Source organism: Meles meles, chromosome 1, assembly GCF_922984935.1.
Source record: "Meles meles chromosome 1, mMelMel3.1 paternal haplotype, whole genome shotgun sequence".
Classification (NCBI taxonomy): domain Eukaryota; kingdom Metazoa; phylum Chordata; class Mammalia; order Carnivora; family Mustelidae; genus Meles; species Meles meles.
The window spans coordinates 191,707,152-191,731,492 of NC_060066.1; the positions used below are offsets into that span (position 1 = coordinate 191,707,152).

A 24,341-nucleotide genomic window follows, 5' to 3' on the forward strand; every position below is an offset into this window, starting at 1 on the left:
CTTCTTTCTCCCCACATCGGATCTGCCTCCAAGACCCAGCCCCTGAACCTCTGGGGCGTCTGTCACATCAGCGCCCTACGGCTCCATTGCTAGAGCCCTGTCCTAGGCCTCGGCCATCTCTGGGGTTGCACAATTGCCCACTCTCCCCCCCAAGTGGTGCCACCAGATGGATCTTTCTAGAATGCAAACTGAGTCATTGCTTGCTTCAAACCTTCCTTCCTGGAATGAAGTCCAAGCTCCCAGAGGGGCTCCCTTTGCCCTCTTGGGCCCCCTTCTGATACCCTTTGGTCCAGTCAAGCCTCATGAATGCTATCAGCAGGAACACAAGGCCTCTTCATGCCTCCACAGGGCCTGACAGCCTGAAAACATCTTCCCCGGGAGACATTTTGTGGGCCCTCCCCTCCCAGGGGGAGTTGCCTGTGTCCTCCCTTTGTCTCCGTTTTAACACAGGCAAGTTTTTAATCACAACACGAGTACCCTGTTACAGTCACGTCTATCTCCTTCTCAAGACTCCAGACACCTTGGCAGCGGGGACCCCGTCCTATTCCTATTTGCCCAACCGGCGCTGCTGTAGTGCTTCACATGCTACAGGCATCTTAGTAAGTGTTTACAGAAGGGGGAGATACATGGATGATCAGAAGAACAAGCGGCACTTACTGCTTCCCGGGAAAACTACTATAAGGACCTGCGTCAAGGAAGCACGAGTGAAAATGAAGAGCAGGAGATGTACTACAGTGTTTTTTAGGAAACGGAATGATTGAGCAAAATCCTAGAAGAAACTGAAGAAGATGGAGTCATGGTCGCAGGTAGAAGATGGGCCTTCACCTTTCTTAAGCATCTCAAGAGCCTCATGACCCCACAGAGGGGCACTATGGCAGGGTCAGGAAGGAGGCATTCTGCCAGTAAGCCTGCTCCTGAGACTGGATCCTTGGCTCACGCTTGTTACAAGTCCCCGCAGGGTGCTGCTGAGACAGGAGGTGCCTGCAGGACGCAGGGCTGAGTGGACCACATTGGGGAGTGGGTGAGGGCAAGAGGACGGACTGTGAGCTGGGGAAAGGAAGCCTGTCTGGCCCCACAAAAGAGGCAAGTAGTGGAGAGGTGGAGGAACATTATCCGTGCCCTGGGCCAGAGCTTCCTTCCTTATTCCAGATGGAGAAGTCCCTCCTTCTCCCCTCAAGGTGAGTGTTTGGAGGCAGCATCATGGGGGCGGGGGGCTCTTCCGTATGGACACTACTGCTCTTTTCCCGACGGTCCCAACATCTGGGGGCTGGCACGTGGGTGGGAGGAGCCCAGAGGCCAGCAAGCTGCAGATGCACTGATAAGACCAGAAGGCTCTCCTCTTTCTGCTCTTTGCCCTTCTTTCCATCCTTAGAGCTTTGGCTGCCTCCTTTGGGCTGCAGGGTCCATTCATCAATGAAGAAAGAGCCACAGTGGTCATTTCTGCTGGACTGTGATAGAGTCCACCACAACACGACATATGTAAAAATATACACCCGCCACCCCAAATACACAGCTTCCCTCCTCTATGTAGGGCCTGCGGGAGTCTCAGTGGGGAAACCTCTGAGGTTCAAAATAAGTACCCTTACTAGCACCACTTGAATGGATCTGCTAAATTCAGCCCAACTGGCACAGCTGATACTCAAAAGAGCCTTCCAGTGCATCCTTCCGCTAAAGCATGCCACTGTCTTGTACCGTGCATCCTCTCCTTCCTATTTCACTTGCTCTGGCTTTGCCTGTGGTATTGTGCTGTCGTCTGCTTATGCACCTATCCCCCTCGCCGGCCTGGGATCTGCCCTCGTCAAGGTTCCTGGTGCCCAGCATCGGGCCTGGCACATGAATGAAGGCAGGGGATTAAAAACAGGGATGCAGGGAGAAAGGGATGGAGCGTGCCTGCCAGCTGGGGCGATCTTAAGCACAGAGGGAGGGGAAGACTCTCTAGGCTACTTAGAGGTCGCCATGCTGGTCTGTCTACTGTCAGGCTTAAAATCCTCTCCTTCAGGCCCTCTGCTGTGTAACAGGGTTGAACATCCTGTTAAATGGAGCTGTCTAGGGGAAAAGAATATTGACCATTACCAACACCCACCATGCAGGTTCACCTCTCCAGCTCTCATGCAGGCTCAAGCTAGAAGCCCAGCCCCCATCCACTTCCTGCTGGTGAATTCTTAGCCATCCTTTCAAGTCTGTGCGAAACTTCCCTGTATTTTCCCAACACTTTGCCCATGACTCTTTGCATAGTGCTTATCTTGTATTATAATTATCTGTTTATGTGTCTATTGCCTTGCTAGGCTATAGGCTCCCCCAAAGCAGGGGAAAATGCTTTATTCTCCTTTTTTAAATTTCTCTGCTTCTATACATACCCAAACATACAACGGCACCAATTCTGTGGCGCTTGGTAGGAACTTAAATGTTTTCCCAGTGGACGTTTTATTCTTATAAGATTAGCCAGTGCTGTACAATAGACATGTTGAAGTTGTGGCACCAGGGGAAGGGGACACAGGGTAAGGTCTGGGGTCCAGGGATGGGGAAGCGGGACAAAGCAGTGTGATGGGAATCTTGATCTGCAGGGAGGATAACAGTGAGGTGGGGAGGGGCAGTGAGGTGGGTGGTGAGAGAGGAAGAGACCAACGGAATGACAGGTTCTGCCTACTTCATACTCCTGCCTTGGACCAGGTTTCTCTCATCCTAGGACCCATGGAGAAAGCTTAGAGCTTAGAGAGAGCCCCTGCTGACATTCTGCAAGCAGCACAGGCTTAAGAAGGTGCTCATTCATTATTACATTCTTTTTCAAGAATGAGATAGATGCTAGCTCATTATCTTACTCTTTCTTCCGACTTCCCCCAGAAAAGGGAGCATAAGCCCCATTTTGCCTATGGGGAAACTGGCCCAGAGTGAGTGGGAGGCTTGCTTGAGTCTCGTATTGCAGGAACCCCTGGAACCCAGGCCAGTGCTCCACCTCTTCCTACTTCACACTCCTCCTTTTCCTCGGTCGCCAGCATTACAGTTCTGAAGGCACAACTTGGCTGTGGTCCCACTTGGCTCAACGTGTGACACTGGCAAGCCCCCTGCCTGAGTGTGCTGCCGCACTGGGGGAATGAGGTATGAAAGTGACGGAATGGAGAAGGGGGGCAGGGCGAGGGTTGGCTCCTATGAACAGCAGCGCTCAGTCCAATTAGGCAGCTCCAAGGCCCTGGTATGCAGGGTCCAAAGGGAGAGCCTTCACGAGACCAGAGCTGGGAACCTGGGACTCGGGGGTGCCCAAGTGGTCACTCGAAGAGCAAGAGGCCTCCTACCGACACAGGTGGGGAGAGGCCGGTCCCAGGTCCTACGCTCCCCACTCAGACACAGCAGTTCCTCACTGCCCCGCAGGCTGTATCCTGGGTCACAGCTGAAGGACACAGAGCTTCCGGCAAAATGGCCTCCGTCGTGAACCTTGTAGCCAAACTGGGGGGTTCCTGGATCCTCACACTTGATGAGTTCAAAACCTACCGAAGAGAGGAGAGAGAGAGTAAGCAAGACCTGCCATGGCAGAAGCTATACGCCCTTTCCTCCCTCAGTGTGAGGCCCGTGTCCTCGTGGAAGCCACCAGGCACATGCCCCTCACTTCCGCCGGCCTCACCACTCAGGGGGCCCACATGGCTGTGCTCAGGAGAGGAGCTGCATGCAGGATTCGCTCCCGGCTGCTACGTGGAAATGGCTTCAGCTCTTTCTCCCAGGGCAGCTTTTAATAGTTTCCAGACATAGGGTCCGGGTTTTCTATTTCCTTTGTTTGACCCCCAGAGCATTTTGTTAGCAGGGCTGCTCTTTTCGTTTGGCTTGCTGGGACATTCTGATGGGATCATGTAATAGGGAAACATCGCTACAAATGCATGTTTCAAAGTTCAAATTATGTCCTGTTTAAATAAAGTCTATTGAGAAGGGGTGGGGAAGGCTTATGCAGGATGTCTACAGAGCCTTGCTACATGGTGCTTCACGTTCCTTATCCACAGGGGTCTTATTGGGAGGGGTAATGAGTGAGGACACTGGCCTGGTTCAGTGAATCGTTCCAAAGTCATACATTCCCATACGATGGAGATGGAATTCGCATTCAACTTTATTCAATCTTCTTCCCCCAGGCACAGACCCTTGGGCCAGATGGTCTGGGGCCCAGGCAAGAAGAATTGTGGGTAGATTCACTGGTTTTCTGACAGCTTTATTGAGATATAATTCACATAGTGAACACCCACCCATCTGAAGTGCTTGATGCAGTGTCTTTTAGTATATTTGTAAAGGTGGGCAACTATCATCACAATCAACCTCAGGGTCTTTTCATCACTTCTAGAAAAACCCTATACATATTACCCCCCTTGCGCTTGGTAACCACCAATTTCCTTTCTTTCTCTATAGACTTGCCTAGTCCGGACAGTTCATATAAATAAATCATAGAACGTGTGGCCTTTGTGACTGGCACCCTTCACTTAGTAGTGTTTTCAAGGTTCATCCACGGTGTTGGGTGGATTAGTGCTTTCTTTCTTTTTGACAGCTGAATAACATTCCATTGTATGGATGGATACATCGCATTTTGTTTATCCATTTATCAGCTGATGGATACTCACTGGATTTTAAAATAACCTAGAAAAGCACATTTTTTGGCATCTCCTGGGCGAGTATAGGAGCTCAAATCAACGAACACAAGGGCCTCCAAGCCGCGGTGTGGAGATGTAATCCCAAATACCCCAGGGCCATGTACAAACCTGGTGCTTTCTGTTTTTGAAATCGCGGAAGTAAAAGTCAAAGCTAAGAGCACGAAAGAGGGGAAGAATCAAGACTGAAGTCTTGAGGGAGTAGTGCAAAAGAACATAATTACACATCAGTGTTTGCATGCTTTACATCTGGCTGTAGCTGAACCTCGTATTATAAATGCTGTGATTAGGAAAGGCTTTGTTTGCTTGCCTTAGTTAAAATCCTCGATGTTTGTATTTTGGAAGTATTAGTAACAGGTATGCCATGACTCTCAGTTAACCATAGATGCAAACCTTAGAGCAGATGCCAAGTGGCCGCTTACCCAGAGCACAGGCACAAGGTCTCAGAGGAAACAGTCCGCTCAGCATGTGCCAGTCCGAGAAAACCAAACCTTCTAAATGAGGGGGGACATCCCGGAGCCTGACCTCCCTGTTTGGGGGACCAGGGAAGGACTGAATTCATCGTCCACTCCAATGCAAGAGAGACTTACTGGAAAACTGCAGCTCAAAGCCCTTGCTGGTGTTCTCGGTGTCGGTGATGAAATCAAGCCACAGACTGCTAGATGTGCTGTTCAGAGTCACCCCCATCATCTCCGAACGGCTGAACACCCCCAGCAAACGGGCGGAGTTGTTGTTGCCATCATAGACCTGGATGTACGAGAGACCCCCGACCCAATGTCAGTATGGCCTTATTTTGAACAACAGTTTCTCATCTCATAGCCTATATTCCCAGAGTTTAGCACCGATGCTGACCATTGGAGGGGCCATGAGCCTCAGATGCAGGGAAGATGGCACAGAGAGCTAGCAATGGAGCAAGTGATCAGCCCCTTATGTCTCTACTCGGGGCCCTTCTGTGCCCAGCCCGTCTCAGTGTGAATCCAGTCTCTGGGAACTGCTTGTTGTTCTAACCTTTCCACTGGAGCTCTGCTCTGTCCCCCAACCCCCAGATGGCACCAGTTTACTCTTCAGCAGCCTGGGCAGGCCAGGATGGGGCCGCCTGAAGGCCCAAGCCATCTGTTTCCGCAGACAGGCACACTGAAAGCATTCGACAGCTCTGCATTGCTAAACAGTCCTGTCCTTCCAGATGAGACAACTGTCCTTCTGCCTAACCCTACCCCACTGGGGCAGTGGCCCATCTTGACGACTAGACACGGGCCATCATGATCCAGCAGCACAGAGTAAAAATGACCAGTGTGTCATCGTGCCTTCCCTCTCCCCAAGCTCAGCCTCTGTCCCTGCCCTCCTAAAATGAGGGCTCCAGCAAGGGCCTGCTGGGCTTGCCAGGGGTGGAATTGTGGAGGCATCTGGCTTCCCTGACACCCATCTGTCCCCTGAACTTCTGAGCACTAGCAAAGACAACAGTCATCAGAATAATGAACTGGCTCCCCAGGTTCTGAGGTTGCTGTTCCTTTCCAGATAATTGTACAAATAACAACAGAAGTTGTGATTGAGTGAAGGACCCCCCTAGTGCTCTGGTAAATATCAAAGATGGGATCTATGGGTGGGTGATGAATATTTGTGTATGGCTCGGGATGTGGTACCAGCTGCCAGCAAATTGGAACAATATTTCCATTCTACTATTTATGAAGCAAAGCCTTCTAAAAGAAGCCATCCTTCAAGCTAACAGTGCTATATATTATAGAGATTTGTTCAGACCCCTGGGAGCCTCAAGTCTGTTTCCAGATTCCATGTACAATATCACTGAGAGTTTGAGAGAATTCTGGACTTCCAACAGACAGAGAGATGACACCAGTTCAAAGAGTTTAGCCCACTGGGACATCGAAGTTGCTAAATAAAAATATTTGTGGTGCATAAACAATGGATTTTGGAACTCTGAAAAAAAATAAAATTAAAAAAAATTAAGTTTTTCTAAATGTAATATCTTTATCTATAAATGCCAATTTGAAAATGACTTTAGTTAATCTGCCCTGCAGTATGTGACTACAATGAATTTATTCACCTTTAAAAAAATATTTGTACCCATGAACACATATTGGAATTAATTGATCAAGTCATTAGTTGTCAACACTTGCTGACATCACAATAGGAAAAACATAAGAGAAACAACCAGATATCATGTACACCACTATTTATGGAGTCATTTGCTAAAAAAAAAAAAAAAAAAGAAAAAGAAAAAGAAAAAAAACCAATCCTGAATTGTATCGAGTCACTGGATCCGATTTTAACTTATAGGAACTACAGAAGACGGAGCGATATATGAAATGATACTCTGGGACTATGTTCGGCAAAACCCAGAATATGAAAAATTCCACTGGGCAAGTTACCTGACTTCCTCAACAAATAAATTACAAGGGATGGAGGGAAAAAAAAGATGGAGGCAAAAACCTATAGATTAAAAACGTATGAGACAACCAATGCAATGCATGGGCCTTATTTGGATCCTGATTCAAATAAAGTATAAATCTAAAAAAATATTAGGACATTTATGAGATAATTAGAAACTTGAACATTCATTGGATATATGATGATGTTAAGAGAGTGTTGTTAATTAATAAAAGTATAATGGGAACAGGATTATTTCCTTAATTTTCAAGCATTAGTCATTCTAACTCATGAAGGACAAAAATGTTCATAATGTGTCATTATGGTAAAATATTCATTGCAGAAAAGCTATAAAACAGAAGAACACATAGAAGATAAAAACAACTTTCATAGCATGGAGAGTAAGGAATAACATGGAAGACATTAGGAGAGGGAAAGGAGAAGTAAATTGGGGTAAATCGGAGGGGGAGAGGAAGCATGAGAGACTGTGGACTCTGAGAAACAAACTGAGGGTTTTGGGGGGTGGGTAGGGGTATGGGTGAGCCTGGTGGTGGGTATTAAGGAGGGCACGTACTGCATGGGGTACTGCGCGTGTTGCATAAACAATGAATCTTGGAACACTGAAAACATAAAATTAAATTTTAAACAAAAAAAATTAAAAACAAAACAAAACAAAAAAACAACTTTCAGCACTCACAACATTTTGGTGACTATCTTTCCAGGCTTTGTTCTATGCATGTTTTTCCTTATATATATTTATTTATTTTTTTATATATATATAAAAACAAGATCCAACTATAGATACTATATGATAACCTGCTCTTTTACTTAATATAATGTGCATATTTTTTGAAGCATTAAATATTTCCCCCAACGGCATTTAAATAACTGCAGGAATTTCCATCATAAAATTAAACCAACCCCTCACTGTACTTATTCACACATCATTGTCCAGAATGTGTGCCCAGGCAGATAAGAGACATTCAATAAAAGTATGATAATTAAATAAGCCAACGTTTTCTTCTGGAGTACTTTTGTCTTTAAGTTCACCTGGAGTTTATTTAGGCATGATAGAAGATAAGAGTCTACTTTTTTTCTCCTTGGTTGACTAGCCATTTAACCAAACACTATAAACATTCCATCCACTGCCAATTTTAAATTGACTTTTATCACATATGCAGTTATACATTTGGTTTTGTCTGTCAACTTTCTAGTCTATTCTATTTCTATTCTATTTATTCTATTTCTATTTGGTACTTATTTGTCTTTTCCTGTGTATGACCCACACCATTTTAGGTGTTACGATAGCTTTATAATATACTTAAATATTTAGTAGGGCAAGTCCTCTTTCATTTGTCCTTTTAACTTAAAAAATTTTATTCCCCCTTGTTTATTTTTCTAGACAAACTCAAGATGAAATTTCTTAAACACACACACACACACACACACACACACACACACATCTCTTGCTCCCCGCTTCCAAAAAAACCCCCCAAACAGGGGCGCCTGGGTGGCTCAGTGGGTTAAAGCCTCTGCCTTTGGCTCAGGTCATGATCCCAGGGTCCTGGGATCAAGCCCCATGTCGGGCTCTCTGCTTGGCAGGGAGCCTGCTTCCTCCTCTCTCTCTGCCTGCCTCTCTGCCTACTGTGATCTCTGTCTGTCAAATAAATAAATAAAATCTTAAAAAAAAACAACAACCCCAAACAACTTGTATAATTCTGACTGATTAACATCATAGGTATGGGTTAGTAAGAGAAAAAGTCCATCTACATGATACTGAATCTTCTAACTCACATAATATCATCTGGCTCCATTTAATCAAGTTGTTTTGCAAGTCTCTTGGTAAAATTCTGTATTTATTTTTGGGTATTTTTATATGTATTTTTGCAATTGGAATTGGGCCTTTCTCTGTATTTACTTTAACAGAATACAGCTTGTCTATAAGAATACTTTGATGGTCCAGATGGGCCTTTGTCTACATTTATTTTCTAACAGAATACTGCTTGTCTATAAGAATGCTTTGATGTTCCAGTTCCTTGTTACATACTGGGGTTGGACTGGTCTCTGAGAAATGCAAGAGAATCCATACATATACGTTAATGACTAAACTTCTTCCTTATTTTCTTTCTCTAGTAGATGTTTTTATTTTCTTCACCTTCATTGCAGTATAATTGACAAATAAAAACCGTATATAATTAAGGTGTACAACTTGATATTTTGATGCACATGACCATTACATCTGATATGACAGTTCAGCAAGATGGCTGGCTTCAAAGTAACTACACTACAGGGACAGCTTTGTCCACACAGTTACAAACAAGCAACTTTCCCATGGAAACATGTCTGCTTGTACACATGCTTGAGTTACTCCAGGGCATATGCCTGGAATGGAGAAGCTGGTTTCTGGGAAGATGCATCCTTAACTTTGTTAGATATTGCCAGATTGCTCTCCAAAGAGTAATACAAATTTAATCTCTCACGTCAGTGAGAGCTGTATGACAGCTTTCATTGCTTTGTATCTTTGCCAACACTTGGTATTTTCAGGCATCCTAATTTTTCCCAATTTGATGGGTGTAAAATGGTATCTTGTTTTAATCTGTATGTCTTTGATTATCACTGAGCTTAAGCATCTTTTCATGTGTTTATCCATAATTCCACTTTCCTCTTATGTGAATTTCTTGTTCATATCCTTTGTTTATCCATGAATATGAAACCTCCCTGCATTTCAGTTTCAAGTCCTTCAAAATAACATTTCATACTTTTCTCAGTAAAGATTATACACATTTTAAAGACTTATTCCTAGGTGTTTTATAGGTTTCTCTTCCATTATGAATGAGATCTTTTATATTTTAGTTGGTTGCAGACACATCAGCCACTTTGCTGAATTGTCTTATTGGTTCTGATAGTTAATCCATCAACTCTTCTATATTTTCTAAATAAAGGTAATTTTATATAGTCCTCTCTAATTTTCATAGTTTCTTTATTCTTTCTCTGATCTTATTGTGATAGCTTAGATCTGCAGCACAATGTTGAATACTACTGGTGAGAGCACAACTCTGGTCTTGCTCCTGACTTTACTGGAAATCCTTAGGAAGTTCTGTCATTAGAATAATGTTTGCTATGGGTGTTGGTAGGAACTTTTTAAAAAAAATAAGATTAATAAAGTTCTCTTTGTAGTTTTGAGATATCTTAAAATCATGAATAAGTACTGAATTTCATCGTGTGATGTTCTGGGGTATACTGGGAGGATGATGTATTTTTGACTTCTAATGTTTATAGGATATTAGGTTAAGTCACGTGAAGTTGCCAATATGTGACCAGCTTTGACCTACAGAAATGTGTTTCATAGGGTTTGCCTACTATTGGAACACTGTGAGCTTTTCTACGATTGACACGTCCTCACATTCCTGGAATCAGTCCTGCTCAGTCATTTTTGCTTTCATACACAACTAGATTCAATATGACACTGTATGTAGGGTGCTTTGATCTATGATCATATGTGACTGGTCTGATAGTTTGTTCTTCTATGGCTCTTATTCAGTCCACTATCAATATTTCTACTTGCCTCATTTAAATAAAGTGATTGAGGAGATAGATGTCAATTTTTCTCTTTTCTGAGCCAGTTTAATCATCACAGTATTAATTATTCCTTGAATTTTTTTAGTTTACCTGTAAAATAGTCTATGTCTGGGTCCTTGAGACAGGATATGGGGGAGAAGTCAGAATTTTTAAGTAACTATTGCTTTATTCAGATTTTTATCTTTTCTTGATGTTAGTATTTTTTAATCTGTCAGAATGTCCTTTTCACCTACGTATTCAGATATCTTAGCTTACTGTTGTTCCTAAATATTTTCTGATTGTTTCATAATCTTGACCTCTTCTTTAACTATGTTCCTTTTTCCATTTCTAAAATTATATGTTGGTGGCTTCTTTATTCCTTCATCAGTCCTACAAGGTTTGTGTTTTTTAGCCATTTTTCAAGGAACCAGTTTGTTTTATTAACAATTGCTATTGTTTTTTGGTTGTATTTTTTTCAGTCATTTTTGACTTTAGCTTTAAAAAAGGCTCTTTTTCCTACTTCCCTCAGATTTATTGTTATATAATTCATGCTACCCAAGTCCTTATTTATTTTTGACCTAGGTGATGCATCAGAGACTAACAGAGGTATATTGAAAACTTCCACCATGACTGCAAATTTATTAAATTTTTTTTTACATTTCTAGCAGTTTTTATTTAATTTATTCATGCTATGTTATTTGGCACATAAAGTTTGACTGTGGATTGACTGTACATTTTATTAACATAGAAGAATCCTCGTTTTAATTTCCTTATGAGGTGTGAGAGAAGTTCTCAAAGTTATCTCATAATAAACTGATCTCATTTTTCTGTGCTTTACCCTCTTCCGTTCATTGCCTCCATCCCATTTTTTAATTGGGTGATCATGTTTCTCATCTTTATTTAATCCTTCCTCATCTCGGCTCACTCTGTTTTCATTAATGCCTATTTTTGTGTCATATTTAAGATTCTCCCAAATCCTGTTAAGAATACAAAGTAGGAGCTGCTTTTTAAAGTCTTTTTTCTTCATTGCTTACAGAGGGACCATTAGCTCTCACTCTTCAGACAGGTTCCCTTGTTCTGATCTGCGGAATATTTACACACTTTCAGTTAATTTTCTTGTTAGCACACCATTGCAGAGGGAGCATAAAAGAGGGGAATGGAAATGCCCAGTGGTCTCTGGAGGGAAGCAGAGGGAAGGCAAAGAGAAAAGGCAAGAGCCTTCCCTGTTCCTGGTGCTGAAGTGCATGTGTGTGTGTGTGTGTGTGTGTGTGTGTGTGTGTGTGTGTGTGAGTGAGTATGTACCTCTTTTCTAATGCGCCTGACCACTCTTGTTAGGCACCAACCAAGACATTGCCCTACTTCATCTGGCTTGCCAATTCCACCAAGAGGGAATGGTGGCTCTGTGTGGGCTCTCAGACTTAGTACGCTTGCAGAGGAACCAATGGTGTGGACGTCTGGTCCCTGCTAACAGTGCCATGGCCTGTCCTCGGCTCCAGGCTCTGCTGCCACTCTGAGCTAGGTGGCTGGAGATGTGTTTTTCCCCCTCTGGTTTCTGGCACTCCATCCACAGTCAGGATTTCACTTTGCTTACATGAATCAAAGTTTGATGAGGCCCTTTCTCAATCTGGACTCTTTGGATATTTTATTTGGTAAAAATTCCTTTAAGTGATATGTGAATGGTACCCTTGCCTAATTTTCAGTGCTGAGTCACAATCCTCTGTTTTTCTGTCCTTTTAGTCATTCTGGCGGGGTCCCGCAGAGGACACCATTATTCATGTAGCCATATGCTTCATTTGCCATCTTGAGCTGGAAGTCATCTTTCCATTCTTTGTAATTTAAAGGCCCTTCCTGGCTTGCTGATGACAGGTCAAAATTTTGGTAGGAGCCAAAATAAAAGGAATCAGTTCTGGGAGAGAAGCTGAAGTAGAGTAGGGGTATGGTTTACGGAATTTTCACTTATTAAAGGTAAGAAACAGATCGGGGTCACAAATGCGAGCAGAGTCATCTAGTGGGTCAGAAGATCAAGCTACACAGACAGTTTGGAGAATTGGTCAGATACATGGAATATTACATCTTGGGCAATAAATAAGGTGTGGAGGAGGTGACAGGTCTCCTTAGTTAGGAGCTCAGGTGTGCACTGGGGTTTCTCTGGAGAGACAAGAAAGTCCTCAGGATTAGGAATCCACCAGTGTTTTGGGTGAGTTCCAGCTGGGCAAGGGCGAGATATTCTGGGAGCTGACTACCGCTCTGGGTAGCTCTTGCACACATTCCTGTCAAGGTAGACCAGAGTGACACGCTGGCCCAGCAGCGCTATGGCCACTGATGTGGCTAAAGGGCCGTTCTGAATCCTATTTGGAAAACCATAACTGTGGATTTCTCTTCATTCTGAAATAGTTCTGTACCTGTTCATAATCCAGGTTCTCCACCCTGAGGAGAAGACTTAGAAGAGGAAGGGGTTCCAGGAAACCATCCCATCTCCCAGGGTGCTTTGCCCTCCCCTTCCCAGGCCTTGTTCTATAGAAGTTCTAGGGGTCCTGGGGTCCTGCAAGTGGTCTTTCAGCCAGGTCAGAGATACAGCCTTCTGAGGAGGACACCCCAGAGGCCTGGACACAGGAAGAAGAGGGCCTTCTTCGACAAGAAGGCAGAACCCACTATTAGAAGGGTGGGGGGGTAGGGGAAGCTGGGCAGGAAGGTCTGGAACATCCCCCTAAGACACAGGCATACATCCCCCTCTCTCTACAACCCTGCAGGACTACCTGGGGTCCTGCCTCCTAAACGAGTCCTCCCTGACCTCTGACCTGGGTTTTACTGCCTATGTCTCTCCTTTCTTATCCCAAATGCCTCATAAAGTCTCGCTTCTGTCTTTTGAGCTGCTCACCTAATCCTGAGACAGCACCTGGATGGGGCAGTTGCTTGTGTTCACCTGTTGACTGCGTGTTAGCTGCTTCTCTGAATCTAGGCCACCGTGGGGAAGAGGCTCAGGCACCAGCCATTACTCCGCGTGACCTCTGGCAGCCAAAGAGCCCCCTGGTCTCATCAGGCCAGACACACAGAACAGCGGCTATGTACTCCCTTCAAAACCTGGAACTTAGATGTCTCCAAAAATCCTTTTTCTGTAGGCCTGACAATAGTCTTCATGCAAGAAGGACTCTGCATTTCATCAACTCCATCTGCAGCCCCGGAGAAAGGAAGTCACTCTGGCCTTGCTGGGACTGGCTATACCCTCTGAGGCTCTAGTATGGACGATGAACACATGGATGGAGAGAGGAGAGGTCTGGGGGCTACCTGAAGACACGGCACTTGGAAATTATAAAATCTTGTCTATTGCTCGCTTAAAAGGAGATGCACTGCTTTTCTGTATGGGGAGCTAAGAGGTTGCAAAGTAGAGCTTAAGAAGCCAATAATTGGGCGCCAATCCCCGCTTGACCACTTAGCATATTCTCTTCTATTTCAGGTGTATCTAGTCCCAACCAGTCATCTCATGGGCCAAGGATAATCAGGTAGAAGTGAGAAACACTTTCCAAGTGCACACGCATGCACGCACGTGCACACACACACACACACACACACACTCCAGAGAACACATGCTCCAGAAAGTGAGTCAAGAATAGCATCTCTGCATAAAAGCACAGTTCACTCATCATATCTAAAGAGAATCCTAAGGGATGGGATTATTTAATGCTTTCTCTTCGGGTTTTTCAGAGTAGTGACCTCTGATTGTTTTAATGTCAAGACTTCTTGGGCTGCAGGCAATAAAACTGTATTAGGATAAGCTGAAAAAGGCTTTGGAAAAAGTTTCTTGGCATAGGATGAAAATGGACACCCTCTGTGAGATTTTCCTTATAATCCATTTCAATAAGGCAGCTCTTAGAGAAACTCTCCAGAGTCTACTCTTTGATTACACGCATACTTAACACACCGTATATTACCGGAGATACACACGAATCACATACATACAAGGACATGCAAATCATATGTGTGCTCAGTGTTGTAACAATCCCTTTTCTATAATCAAGTCCCAACACCTCTTTGTCTGACATGGAACTTGAATCCACTTTCTTTAACCCTGCTGCCACATATGGGCCGTCACCATGGCACAATGAACTACTAGTCTTCCAAAACATATACTCAAAAATGTCCTCAGGTGAACACACACATAAGATACACTAAGACACGTATGCACACACACAGGTCCCTCAAACCAAGCTAGTACATAGACTCAGATTCACAGATATGCAGAAATATACACATAAAAGGATTTCCATAAACATGTATCTACACCAATGCACATGCATATTCTATGAGCTCTTCACTGTCCAGCTTGATGGTCAGGGTTCTTGATGTATAAACCTGACCCACTGGCCCCTCAAGCTGAATTTATGATTATTTATCATGCAGTCAGCCTGTTCTCTACCATATACATATTTGAGAACAGTCAGCTCCAAAGCAAACTCGAAAGCCACATTCTTAGACTCTCACAGACCTTTCTCCTTTGGGTTCCTACTTTCTTCCAGATGAATGAGGACAATATCCTGGAACTCAGGAGGGAAGATGAAAGTGTGGGTCAGTCCCACAGAAGTAAATGAGGAGGTGCTCAGCACACTGCTGCGTACTGTCACTTACATCTCCTATGAGATCTATTGGTTTTACCTTGAGGACATCTCCTTCTGACAGTTCGAATGTCCTGGCTTTAAGCTGAATGCCCTTTCCCGGCTGGGTCTGGATGGAGTAGATGCATTCGTGGTTGTTATTGTAGTTCACAGGAAAGTTGGGGGACAGCAATGTGCCCTGAGTGCCCGTGACTGAATTCCCACACTCGGCTGGAAAGAGAATCACAATAATCACCAATTAACCCCCATCAGCCACATCCAGAAAAGAAGTCACAGTGCTGGAGGACCTTACAAGGATGACACATTGTTTGCCTTTCTGCCTGCCCAAATGCCTGGTTATCTGTCCATTTGCCTGCCTGTCTGGAGGACTGCTTATCAAAGTTTTTTTTTTTTTTTTTTTTTAAATATCTGCCCACCTGTAGTTTTGCCCTGTTTCTTTATCTCTCTTGTTCTGTGGGTGTGTCTCTTCTGCAGAAATAGAAATGAACCCACCAGGCATCCTGTACTTTCTTAGTGGCATGAGGCAGCCCTTCTCCATACCTATTCATCTAGTATCATAGCAACAGAATGACTGAGGAGGATGTCAGGGGCAGTTGAGGGTGGTCAAGTGAGGAGCGACGAATCTTTTCAGTATCAGAGGCTAGAAACTCAGAAGGGGTCAATGTTGAATAATTATTGCTAGCATCTTTCAAACTTCAGTTATTAGTCACAAGGACCAATCCTATAAGATAGGCATAATTATCATCCCTGTTTTAAAAGTCAAGAATCTGGTACTTAGAAGTTCAGATCAAGTCTCTCCATTTACCAAGAGGAGGGGGCTGAGAATTCAACCCTCCTGATCCTGGACTTTAAGGCCACTGAGGCTTTGGAGAAAGTTTTAGCATAGACACACTGAAACCCTGTTTCATTCAACAGCTAATGAATTCACAGCCTCCTTTCGACATCTTTTTCTCCTCCTCCAGAATTAGTCCTTCTTTCCCCATTGTTCCCGTAGTTTTGTTTACAGCAGTCATCACATTTTATTTCACCATTTGTAAACATTTCTGTCTCTTCCTGTTGATCCTTTGGGTCTGGGTCCTAGTTCTGTCTCTCCGGCCCCCATTCAGTGCCTGGGTGGGGCGGGCATAAGAAGGTGAAAGGGGAGGGAGCTCAGTGGCAGGGCATCTGAGTCTGTCCGCCCTCGTTCCTGGAAAACAGCACTGCCAGTCTCGTGCCTCAGTACACAGAGATCTCTTTAGTTCATCTTATCTCATCTTAGTTAGTTGGTGCATCTTAAGTGCCCACAGCTGCAGAGGGACCCCTGTTGGGCACATCCCACAGTCAGGAGATGCTCTACTCCCACTTGCTGTGAGTTTCCACCAACAGGGAATTCAAAGCTGGATGAGGATGATTTCAGGAAGGGAGGTGGGAGAGCAGGGTTGGGTCACCTATGAGCTAATGTGACCTGTGAGTCTGGCCTCTACCTGGACCAACCTGGAGTTAGACTGGGCTTGGTGTGAATCCCAGCTCTGTGGCTTGCTAAGGACATGTCTCTGGGCTTCTTGGCCTGCATCCTCAGCTGTGAGACAGGATGCAAAGACTTCCTTCAAGGGGATAAGATGATGTGTGGACCCCTTTTGCCCCAGCCTTGCTAGTGGGAAGTCTCAGTAAGTGCTCCTCCAATGATGATGGTGGGTGGGCAGGGAGGAGGAAGACTCCAATGAGGAAGATTAGGATGGATGTCCTAGCATAGATGGTGTACAATGCTGGGTATAGAATAAGGAGCAAATAAATGCAGATGAACTTTGAAACTCAAGAAAGGATCATGAAGGACTGTTTGAGATCCCTTAGAGGTGATCTTGGAAAGTGATTGGGCCAAGATTGTGACAGTCCTAGAATGTCTAGTGAGAGGATGAGATTCTGAAAAACAGTTGATGGGGACCCACTTTGAACTGCTGAGGAAGGCTGTCCATGATTCAAGGAGAGAGATTCAGAAATGTCAGTTGCCTCTGAGCACAGGATGGCCCTAGGGCAGGGAAAGAGAGGGAGGCGGTAAGGGGTCCGGTAGTGAGCCAAGGACCAGAGTTGACCATGGGGGGCTAGGCGTGAGGAACCCCCAGTAGTACTCCCAGAAAGGAACTGGCCTCACCTTAAAAACAGAAAAGGAGAAATAAGGCAGCAGAGAGTCTCACCCACTGGCAAATTTTTTTCTGGATAGCCTATCCCCGAGAGTGGGACTCTCAGAGCCTTCTGAGTGACACTGAGAGGCCTCTCTCTGATAACTGCTCTCCTTCCTCCTTGCCTTTCCTTCCCCTCTCCCAGCTTCTTGGCCCCCAGGAATTGTCTTCTTAAGACAAGGAAAATGAAGGGGAAGTTGAGGGTCTGGGACTGATGCAGGAGAAGCTGCGTAGAGAGATCTGGGTGTTTGGAGCCAGGCTGGGCATCTCCCTAGCTCCAGAGTCCTTCTGCTGACCTCAGGGGGCAGGTACATGACCCACATGATGCCCACCCACCCCAGGGAGCATCAGTCTATTGATCCTCTGTGCTGCACAAATATTCTGACTTTCTGTGCACTCGGAGGGTAAGAGGGTTAGGAAGCACTGGTCTCTAGGCAGAGGGCAAAGAAAGTACAGATTGGAGCCCCTTCTCCTCCCCGCTGCCAGCATTATCCTCTGCCTACTGGTGCACTGACCTGCTGGGCTTGTCCCTCCTCCTTTCTCTTTGTCTCTGTCTCATCTAGCGGTGGGCCTGAGCAGCTGTCCAGAACCGGCTGTGCCCAGTAACGGGGTGAAGACTGGCGAGCGCTACCTGGTGAACGATGTGGTCTCTTTCCAGTGCGAGCCAGGATATGCCCTCCAGGTACCTCCCCTCGACACCCCGGGCAGGAAGCAGGTGGCCCCTGAGATGTGCTTGGCCAGCCTCTTGTCAGCTGAGCTGCAGTCACTGAAGAACAGGGAGCAGCCCCTCGGGTTCCCTGGGGACCACTGCCCTTTCCCGGAGCTGTTCATGCAAAAGACAAACTGCTGACTTGGGCGCGTTAGCACCAGCCAGCCTCAGAATGGGCTCCTGCAAAGTTTCAGTTTGATTAGACTCCAGGAAAATTAAATCTTCCTTTGAGGGCCAGGAGGGAATCTAGTAATTAAAGAAGTCTCACAAGGAAACTTTAGTAATGAGAATTCCTTAGTAATAACTGTTAATAAGCATCCTTCCCCAAAGTCTCTCCCTCTGCCTCATCCCTCCCCACAGAGGGTTTGTGGATCTTTGTGTATCTTGTTGCTCAACACAAGGCCCCTGAACAAACCCCCTGTTCTGGGTTGTACATGTAATTGTGCCCCTGGGGGCAATGAGCCCACCCCTGTTCCTGATCCCTCCAGGGCCACGCCCACATCTCCTGCATGCCCGGAACTGTGCGCCGCTGGAACTACCCTCCGCCGCTCTGTATTGGTAAGAGAGCCCCAACCTTCTCAGTCCATTCATAATACCCATTTCTGCCAGAGATCTGGGTTCAGTGACATCTCATGGAGATCAAGCTCAGATCAAAAGACAGTTTGGTGTCCCAAATCTCTTGGAAGGGAGTCGTTGTAGGCTGCCGTGTGGCTCTCGCACAAGCTGGTAGTGACTTCTGCAGACCTTCGCCCATTGAATGAGGGATCACAAGAGGCTTGCCTGTTTGAAAACATTACGATGACCATCCTGATTCCAGATAATTGACCAAAGTCCCGATGGAACCTCTGGGCAATTGAAGCCTTCCCCCGTGACTTTTCATGGGACAGGTGGATAAAATCTGCCACTAGAGAAAAGGCAGGGGGCGGGTTACAGGTGAAACAAGGGCCTAGCTCTGTTGGGTTGGGGAGGGAGGACGTGACATTTATTGAGCATCTACTGTATGCAAGTCATGGCCTACCTGTTTCTTCACAGCAGCTCTTCAGGGGATGTATCATTGCCTTCATTTTTGCAAATGGGAAAACTAAGGCTTTTAAAGATTAAAAAGTGATTGGCACCATCAGGGATGGAAACATACTTTTCTCTGATGCCCCGCCAACTGTAAAGTACAAATCAAGGCTGACCTTGGGATAAGAAGCAAAGTGAGTGGGGAGGGAGCATCCCTTAGGCATAATGACATTTCCCTGCTGGGATCTCACCACTAGGCAGGGTGTGGGTGCCTGCCCTGTGGTCAGAAATGTGTCTGGGCAGACTGAGGCACTCCCCTCATTCCCACCCCATATTACAAAGTTCTTGCAGAGGAAACCACCCCTGTTAACAGCAGCTACCACTAATTGAGTGCCTGTCACCCGGTTACTGTGTGCATCGGCCCCTGTTCTAAGTGACATGCAGGCCTTTCCACTGTAACGTTAAGGACCACCCCGTGATGTAGGTCCTGTGGTCAGCTTCATTTTATAGGTGGGGGAAACTGAGGTTTGGAGGGGTTTAGACTGGCCCAAAGTCACACGGGAAGTGAAAGAGTTGGGATGGTGACCTTGGCAGTCAGTGCCAGAGCCCCGCCCCCACTCTGAACCCAGGCACGGTTCTGTTTGTCGCCCTCTCCCCAGAGGCTTTTGTTTGGACCTGGCAGACCCCCCACTTTCCCCTCTTTCTCTGGCTTCCATAACCAGCTAATCCCTTGAAGCTCCCACAACCATTTCCTGGGAAAGAAAAGAATTGAAGTCCACTGACCAGGCTGTATTCATGCTCCAGCCCTGCATCTTAGGTGACTCTGACATCACCTCAGCTGGAGTGTCAGTGGCCCTAGCCCTTCATGGTTGGCTCCCCATGGAACACTAATCACAGTCACTTTGGCTGAGGATGAAGGTCAGAGAGCAAGTGTGTGCCCCTGGTAGGCTCATCTGCGGACCACACAACCCTATGGGATGAGTGTTTGTACAGAGCCCAGCATGGAGCCTGAAGTGAGGACTCTGTGCATGCCAGTCCCCTCACTTCAGCCTTTCTTTTAAGTCTTGGAAGAATTGATTGGACAGTGATAGAGATTTGAGGCATCGTGTAAGAACGGTCACACTCCTCTTGGAGCAGACCAGTGCTGCTGCATGACCTTACTAAGGAAACTGACCTGCAAAGGGCTGGCTCTAGGTCAAGAGTCCTAACTCGGGGGGAGTGGGGGGGGCCTTACTCGGGTTTGTGACCAGTTGGGCAGTGCCTTCCTGAACTTAAATTTGTACTCAATCTTGCCCATGTGTATAGTCATTTAGGGGAGATTACTGTTGCTTCCTTTGGATTCTCAGAGGGGTTCATGACTTGGGAAGGGATCAGAAACTGCTGCTGTAAGGGAGCATTCAAACACTGGCATGACTCCATACCCTCCTCCATGCTGTCCTAACCCTCTGTCTGGTCTCATTGTCACAGCACAGTGTGGGGGCACAGTGGAAGAGATGGAGGGGGTGATCCTGAGCCCTGGCTTCCCCGGCAACTACCCCAGCAACATGGACTGCTCCTGGAAGATAGCGCTGCCCGTGGGCTTTGGTAAGTCTGCACACCCAGGCCCTTGGTGACCCTTCATTATGACTTTGACCAAGGTAGTAGAGCGGCCCACCTCTCCACTTCCTCATCTGTTGACCTCTCATACAATTGTGAAGATCAGTTAAGAATGCTAGGAATGAACACTTTGGGAACATAAAATATAGGGAAAATCTGAAGGATTGTCATTATTATTATTATTATTATTATCTGAGTAATAAGCTAACATTCAGGACTGTGGAATGAGAAATTACTCAGGGGTGGCTGAAAAAGAAAAAAAGTGTTTAACAGAGACTGAACCTCAAGTTGTGCTTTTAACTTCAATATCCAATTTCCCATACTAATTAAATTATATAGCCAAGGTCAATATGATACAGACTTTGCATTCTTTATATGCATATTCTGGCCGGTCTTAAAGAGTGGGAGTTTTTTTTTGGGGGGGGGTTGTGTGTGTGTGTGTGTGGAGATGGAGTATGCCAGGCACGGGGGTTGGCGGGGTATGGAGGACATCAGTCTGGGTACAAAATTTAATTGCTGATGATTCATTCCTGACTGGGAATATAATTTAACCCCAACATCTCTGTTGAAGAGTTAAGATTTATGGTGATGTGGAGCTGATGGGTCATCTTGCCTGAGTCACTGCCCTGCTCCCAGAACGTCCTGTGGGGATGGCTCCTGCACAGGCCTGTGGTCTCCCAGTCTATGACCTCAGGAATGAAAGCCACCTCTTTTTATTCTGTACTATTCAGCCGAGACTGGGTCTTCTGATAGAGAAGGGGCTTTCAGGAGAAAGGGACTGAACTGGCCTGCTTTAAATCTATTCTGAGGGAAGGAGAGAAGTTGGTGACCTTTCAGAAGATGGAGTCTTATATTTTGTACCATCTTCTGGAGGAACCTGGGGGTGCATGATTAGAATACAAAATGATGAGCACTTTGCAGCCTTGGGGAACTCCAGATTTTAGAGATTGAGGGAAGAGGAGCTAGGAGACCCCATAGCTCTGCACCCAGGCATGGACCACAAGAATATCAGATGATAGAGAGATAGAGATAGAGAGAGAGAGAGATGGAGGGAGCACAACATCCAAAGGAAACTAGAAGTTTAAGTGGGAGGTACATCACTGTTCTTGTAAGTCCTGATGTTCAGCCACCAGAGCTCTCTAACTCTAAGGCCTGGGTGCTTATTCAGCCTCTGGAGAATAAGCCCTCTGCAGAGTGCAATCACAGAAGTCCTTGCTTTCAAGTGAACATTGGACTCCAGTGAGGACCTGAGTATGGCACCTGGTTTCAGTGTGTACAGAACCACTGAATTTACAAGATGTTACCACCAGATGGCAGTGGTGAAGCCCAGCCCTTTTCCCCACCCATTCAATTCAGAAATCTGGAATCAGGGAAGAGCCCCTTTGATGAACATGCTGCCCACGGTGCTGGGATGATGTGTGGGCTGTAGACCACATGTCCTAAAGTGCTCATTGCACAATTGTCAGTGATTTGGAAATGATCTGCATGTTCATTAATAGAGTAGTGAATAGTGTGGTTGGTAATTCATAAAATAAAATTATAGACCTTGAAAAGCACAATATTGAATAAAAAAATTTAAAAAACCTCATGTGCAGTATAACAACATGTATGTACATGTTTGAGACAAATAAGTCAAACATATATTTAAGAATCTAAAACCATGAATTGGAAAGGTATCTTCCCGATCCATGAGTGACCCTCAAATGGGAGAGAGCAGGAGATACGAGGGGTCTTCAATGTTGTAAATCAAATCTTTAACTTTTAATAATTTTAAATTAAATTTCTAAATAAAAATTTATTTAATTAATTGCAAAAAATCACACCTACATCTCCATTTATGTAAATTAGAAACTACAGGTGAGAAATGTTTAAAAGGTTAAAATCCATCTGTAACCCCACTATGGAGAGATAATAATTTATAGCTTAGTCCTCACCATTCAAATATAACCCCCGTGAAGATAAGGGCCTAATAAATATCGTTCATCCCTGTGCATTGCCCATCACAGCCCTGGTGCATAGCAAATGCTCAGTAAATATTATTAGTGAATTAGATATTCATATCAATGAACATTCTTCTGGGTTTTTAGTACCAAAATTAGAATTATATAGTACATACTACTTTGCAATTAGATTTTCACAGCTAACATAATGGACATTTTCCTATGCACAGTAAATACATTTCCTCAATATAATTTAGGGAAGTCTCAGCTGTAAGCAAATATCAATCTTTCCATCTCCATTCTGCAGAGTATATCACTATGTAAGTTAAGGGCTTAATCGGATCCATTTAACCTATCAGGTTGTTAGGAGATCTTGATTAATCCAGTAGGATCCCAAAGCATAAACTTCACTGACAATATATTTTTATTTCTGAATTATCGTTAAGTGTTCTAAAAGATACCAGTACTGAAGTTCATGTCTTTTAATTAGGTATAGTTATTTTTAAGTGGTGATGTTTTTAAGTAGAAAGTTTATTTTAACAAAGTTATCTTTGTATTGCTGGTAGGGCTAGGAACTACAAGTCAATTGTTAGCCCTGAGCTTTGTTTTCAGTAAAATAAAATGGACTCGGGACAAGCTCTGGAATGATCGATGCCCTTCATTCTGAGTGAATAATGTATTTTTAAGTTCAATCCTGCCTCAAGACAAAAGATTGGACTGGATGGTGTCTCCCCGAACTGTGTTCTGGCAATCTCAGGGGGGAAGCCAGTAGTAGGGATGCGTGAGGTCTGGCAGAAAAGGCTTCCATGAAGCCTCACGTTTAAAGCAGGACTCCATTGCTTTGGGCACTGTCTGCCTCTCTCTTGGTCCCAGGGGCTCACATCCAGTTCCTGAACTTCTCCACTGAGCCCAACCACGACTTCATAGAGATCCGGAATGGCCCCTACGAGACCAGCCGCATGATGGGCAGATTCAGTGGTAGCGAGCTTCCAGGCTCCCTGCTCTCCACATCCCATGAGACCACTGTGTATTTCCACAGCGACCACTCCCAGAACCGGCCAGGATTCAAGCTGGAGTATCAGGGTAAGTACCCAGAGTGCCGTAGCCTCCTGTGCATCCCCTCCTGCCCATCCCCTTCTCTTACCCACAACCACCGTATTCCCAGCCTTCCACGTAGGGGAAAAGAGAACACAGGGAGGGCTGAGGGGTGGCAGGCAGGCCTATAGATGCAGGCTCCCCTTTGGTGGCATGTCTCTCCGGCCCCGTGAAGATACCTAACCCCCTTGACAAGGTTTTTCCAGGATTAAGGCCCAACAGCACCATCGGAGGCCTTCCGTCCAGATCCAACCGCCAACAGTTTTCCCTGAATGTTCCCATTGGACATCCCTGAGTGGCCAGTCGGCCACTTCCCCTCAGCCTTGATAGGCTTACTTAGTCTCTCTGGATCCTCCCCTATGTGTCAGGCCCAAATTACCCTCAGCAAACCTCCTCCTCTCTCATGATGGAGGATTCTGGTAACAACCCAGGAGCGCCCTCTGAGCCTTCACAATGAGATAAGCCCATTAACTCCCACGCAGGGTTTCCTGACTATGCTCACTGGGGCTCTGCCTTGCTGAAGTGAAATCCTGTGATAGGACCCCCTGCTGGCATGCTTTCCCTGGGACAAGCCCTATCCACTCCCTTCTCCTGTGTGAGGGGCCATCACCTGGGACTGTGTAGATGGTTCCTGATCTGTGGCACTATATGCTGTGGCCCTAGGTAGGCCA

At 45.5% G+C, this 24,341-nt stretch overlaps 2 protein-coding genes across 2 annotated transcripts in view; one reads left to right on the forward strand and one right to left on the reverse strand.

The window, feature by feature from the left end:
• Positions 1–15,668, reverse strand: part of LOC123925897 (CUB and sushi domain-containing protein 2-like) — an 83,000-nt gene extending 67,332 nt beyond the window's left edge. Inside the window, exons 1-4 of the mRNA XM_045979530.1 lie at positions 15,662–15,668; positions 15,210–15,379; positions 5,210–5,366; positions 3,291–3,482 (exon numbers count right to left, since the gene is read on the reverse strand). Coding sequence (XP_045835486.1) covers positions 3,291–3,482; positions 5,210–5,366; positions 15,210–15,379; positions 15,662–15,668 — 526 coding nt within the window. The remainder of the gene's footprint in view (positions 1–3,290; positions 3,483–5,209; positions 5,367–15,209; positions 15,380–15,661) is intronic.
• A 1,027-nt stretch (positions 15,669–16,695) lies between these two features.
• LOC123925956 (CUB and sushi domain-containing protein 1-like) overlaps positions 16,696–24,341 on the forward strand; it is an 89,982-nt gene continuing 82,336 nt past the window's right edge. The window contains exons 1-5 of the mRNA XM_045979636.1: positions 16,696–16,729; positions 17,889–18,007; positions 18,523–18,592; positions 20,507–20,623; positions 23,449–23,658. Coding sequence (XP_045835592.1) covers positions 16,696–16,729; positions 17,889–18,007; positions 18,523–18,592; positions 20,507–20,623; positions 23,449–23,658 — 550 coding nt within the window. The remainder of the gene's footprint in view (positions 16,730–17,888; positions 18,008–18,522; positions 18,593–20,506; positions 20,624–23,448; positions 23,659–24,341) is intronic.